At 54.6% G+C, this 4,474-nt stretch overlaps 1 protein-coding gene across 1 annotated transcript; it reads left to right on the top strand.

The window, feature by feature from the left end:
* The first annotated feature begins 2,678 nt into the window (after nt 1–2,678).
* On the top strand, nt 2,679–3,947 carry LOC109777422 (LOB domain-containing protein 37). The gene is made up of 2 exons (XM_020336057.4): nt 2,679–3,033; nt 3,152–3,947. The coding sequence occupies exons 1-2, from the start codon at nt 2,805–2,807 to the stop codon at nt 3,631–3,633; spliced, it is 711 nt and encodes a 236-aa protein (XP_020191646.1). The 5' UTR covers nt 2,679–2,804; the 3' UTR covers nt 3,634–3,947.
* Nucleotides 3,948–4,474: the final 527 nt, after the last annotated feature.

Genomic DNA, 4,474 nt, shown 5'->3' with positions numbered 1-4,474 from the left:
TACAAAAATCAATATCTACTATCATTATTACACTTGTATCACCATCTCTTCGCCGAACTAGTGCACCTATACAAATTATCATTGTATTTGGTGTGTTGGGGACACAAGAGACTCTTTCTTATTTGGTTGCAAGGTTGTTTGAGAGAGACCATCTTCATCCTACACCGCCCACGGACTGATAAATCTTAGGTCATCCACTTGAGGGAAAAGTGCTACTGTCCTACAAAACTCCGCGCTTGGAGGCCCAACACGAGTGTACAAGAATAAAGTTGCGTAGTAGAGATCAGGTACCTCGGCCTCCTCGCGTCCTAGTGATATTAACATCCTTCATGTCCATTAAGGAAAATTTTGTGAGGTCGACTTCACACAAAATGATGACGAATCGTTAACACAAACATATAAAAAGAACATTACACCTTATCGGGGTTGAGGTCATACACATACTAGGGTTCCATCATATCCCCGAGAACTAGGATTCTACCCAGACATAAATACAATAGGCATCATCATGGTGTTCACGGCAATAACAGATGAATAATTAATATAACACACACATATATGAATCCACACTAGGGTTTGGTATTCAATGAGATGAATGGAGGGGTTGATGCCGAGGATGTGGATGATGATCATGGTGGTGGTGATGATGGTCGCAGTCTCCTAGATCAAGGCTTTATTTTTACCGGCTAGCAATGGATAATTAATTGAAAATTAGTTACGAGGCATTAACGGACACGCTACGAATTCGAGACATCATATCGTGAGCTACTGCAGACTCGAGCGTGTGCCCAACCCCACCCCTCCCTACCTGAAGGCGTCGGCAACCCCAACCGCCACCTAGATCAGATCGCATCATTACCGCCTACTCGCGCACAGCCCACTGTTGTTCCTCACTCCGCTGTTACTTCCGGCGATCCCACCCCGTACACCACGTGCACGATTGTACGGAAGAGCAGGCCTCCGGAACACCACCCTCTCTAATCCTGTATCGGGAGAAGGAGCGGTTAGGTAAAGAAAATACACCCCATCCTTCACAGGTGCCAAACCAAATAACAAACAAAATTTATGAAATCTCAACAACACCAAGGGAAGTGCGCTCGGCACTTCTGGTACTTGTTGAAGTTTTACTCACGTTAAATTTCCTACTAAGGAATTGAGGACACATCAATACCTCTTTTTTTGTGGGACACATCAGTTCCTTCCATAGAATTTGATAACCACACAATACGATGCTCCAAAGATTCTTTGCAGAATTTGTTTCCCTTGAGGATTCAAATTTCCAAAATTTTCATGAAAAATTCTACAGTTCAAAGAGACCTTGGAATTAAGGATAATAGAGACATAAACATTAAAAATACAGGGAAAACAAGATTATGTACAAATTTTATTTGCTAGAAACGTTATTTACCATTGTGACATGTATTTCTGTTGCCATTCCTACCATAGCATGGAGTTGGACAGGAGAAGACCACCTCCCCTCTATTATTGAAGCTGCTCTACGACGAACACTCGTGAGTGACATCTGATGAGAATCGTAGTGATACAGCCTCCTCTCTACTGAAGATGCTCTGCGACGAGGTCTCACGAGTCACGAGACTAGTGACAATCACCGCCGATCCATGCCAAACCCCCTACACGTTGACATGCGGTCTAAAATTAACTGCTCGCGGGTCGACGCACTCGGTTTCTTCCATCAGAAAAGCGGAAAAATATTCGGCCAGGATAAGATTTCGGTGAAGCGGCTAAACGCCAACGCTACCGGCGATGGAAGCCGCGTCCCGCAGCTGGTGGATGGCGACCTGACCTGATTCCGATCGCGTTGCCGAGACGACGGGAAACCGGAGCGCTTGTGAGGAAGGCACGAACCGGCGCGACACGGCCAAGTGCGACCGAAACAGAAAGCCAAGATGCCCTTGGCAACTTGCACCACTCCGTGTGCCACTGCACTCTGGACTGCTGACATGCGGCGCGGTGCGGTGCGGCGACGAGAAAAGGTTTGCACCAGCCGAAAAAGGCGGAAGGCATCCTAGGTTCACTGTTCCTGGACCTCACAAGAATTTGTGCGTGCGGGTGATAATATGCGACGACGGGCCATAGGCTAGGTACAATTATTTCATTTTATTCTTGGTTATAGCTTTCGCGAGGTATCCCGTCAGGATTTTTTGAGATAAATATACACATAAACGGACAACGAATGAGCCCCTTGGCTTTGCGACTGCTCGGTCCAGTGGCCTTGATGCTGCACCGGCGAGTGATTCGGCGCAGCAAAAGCGGTGGAGGGTCCATCCGTCCATGCGCCTGGTGCATGGAGCAATTTTATTTTTGTGAGAAAGTTTGTGTGCATGGAGCACTTGGCGAGGGAGGTCACAAGGTTCCAAAACGCAGGACGTAGCGGACGTACGTGGGCAGCCCAAGGTGCGGATCCACGCACACCGCAAAAGCGCGGAAAAAGAGTGGCGGAAAAACACACGAAAGCAGCCCGGACGGGGCGAACGCGAGGCGCACCACCCGAGCCGGCGGCCCCACGTCCACCCGCTGTCCAATCCCTCGATCCGACGGCCCGCGCTCGCACCGACCGGCCGCGGAGACACGGAGCCGCCCCCCGCACCCCTGGAGCCTGGAACCTCTTCCGCTTTACCTCAGCACGCGCGCCAGTTAACCCATCACGGTCACCCGACCGGCCGGCCCTGGTTAGCGCCCGGTTACCTCCCGACCCCCTTCCTCCTCGGCTGCTGGTTATATACCCCGCCCCTCCCTGGCCGTGGGCGAGGTCGGGTTCTTGATCGGGGTTGGTTGGGTGTTGTATGAGAGGGAGTGAGCGGGCGGCGGTGTCAACGTCAACGTCGGGGATGAGCTGCAACGGCTGCCGCGTGCTGCGCAAGGGCTGCAACGACGCCTGCGTGCTGCGCCCGTGCCTGCTCTGGATCGAGGCCGCCGACGCGCAGGGCCACGCCACCCTCTTCGCCGCCAAGTTCTTCGGCCGCGCCGGCCTCATGTCCTTCCTCACCGCTGTCCCCGAGCAGCAGCGCCCAGGTACGTACGGACGGACGGGAGATCGATGGTCTTCTTGGCACGACGATGCATCGGTAGTACAGTATATGTGTTGACCTTTTTTGCCTGAAGTTTGCATGCTGTTTGCTGTGGATTGCAGCCGTGTTCCAGTCGCTGCTGTACGAGGCGGCGGGGCGGACGATCAACCCGGTGAGCGGAGCCGTGGGGCTGCTCTGGGCGGGGAGCTGGCACCTCTGCGAGGCGGCGGTCCAGACCGTGCTCCGGGGCGGCGCCATCCGCCCGCTGCCGGAGCTCGCGGGCGGCGTCCCGGAAGGCGGCGTCGGTGGCAGCGATCTGTTCGTCTCCTCTTCCAGGCGGGCCGTGGTGGGGTGCTCCACTTATTCGGCGGCGAAGCGGGTGACGCCGAGGAAGACCTGGGCGCCGGAGGCCGCGTCCCACCACCAGGAGCCCTCGTGCGACCTCGGGCTTTTCCTCACCCCCGGATCGGCCGCGGCGGCGGAGGGGGAGCGGCGGGCAAGGCGGGCCGGCACGCCGTCGATGAGCTCCGACGGCTCCGTGACCACGAGCGCCGGCGCCGGCGCAGGCGAGAAGGAGCCCGAGCTGCTGAATCTTTTTGTTTAAATGAAGCTAGTTATTAATCTGCGCGTTCATTCACCGTAGTAGTACCGCGCGATCGACCGATCGATCGACGTGCTGCTCGCTCGCTGGCGCTGGAACCAGCCGAACTTTTTGGTAGCCTCTCGTCCCACCGGCGACACGCCCCTTGATTCTTTTTTGGGCGTGCATGAACCGCCGGCTTGGTGTGACACGGAGATGACTAGATGAGACCGCCCCGGCCGGCTTTGTTCCTTGTCTACTCCGATAATAGTACCGCTGCTTTCTCAGCACCACCACCACTACTACAAAGATGGTTAAATAAGTACGAGTACACTAAAGCTCTCTGATCTTATCCGGAGCGTGATTAGCGTCTGCCCAGCGAGTGAGTGCGTGTGCTAATACGCCATTGCTCCTACAGGCTACAGTACTCTTCCGATTGTGTTTCTTTATGGAGATCTGCTCTTCCGTGTTTTTGTGAACTGGTCGCATGATTGATCAGTCAATGTTTCACGCCACCGCAAAATCCAAGCGGCCGTACAGCTTGTGATGCAGCGTGTGGGGCTGCTGAGATACTAGAGCGAGCGGTTCAGCTTTGCGGAGGGGCTACAGCCGTACCGTGGCGCCGCGTTTCGGGGTGGGGGCGCGTGACCACCCGAACGCGACCGCAGGCCCCTGCGACGCGGCGTTCTTCTGCCGCGCAGATGTGTCGCGGCTTTGGGAGTTCAACCCGTTTGCCGGCACGGCCAAAACGTCCAATTTCCATTTGTTTCGGGCAGAACGTCCGATTCATTGTGCAGTGGCCGTGCTACAGGGCAGCGTAGCTTTGTGCGTGCACATGCATCAGCATATAGTATTGTTATTGGGC

The sequence above is a fragment of the Aegilops tauschii genome, chromosome 2 (assembly GCF_002575655.3).
Source record: "Aegilops tauschii subsp. strangulata cultivar AL8/78 chromosome 2, Aet v6.0, whole genome shotgun sequence".
NCBI classification, from domain to species: Eukaryota; Viridiplantae; Streptophyta; class Magnoliopsida; order Poales; family Poaceae; genus Aegilops; species Aegilops tauschii.
Note: the sequence above shows the minus strand (reverse complement) of the source record. Positions and strands in the feature narration are given on the sequence as shown.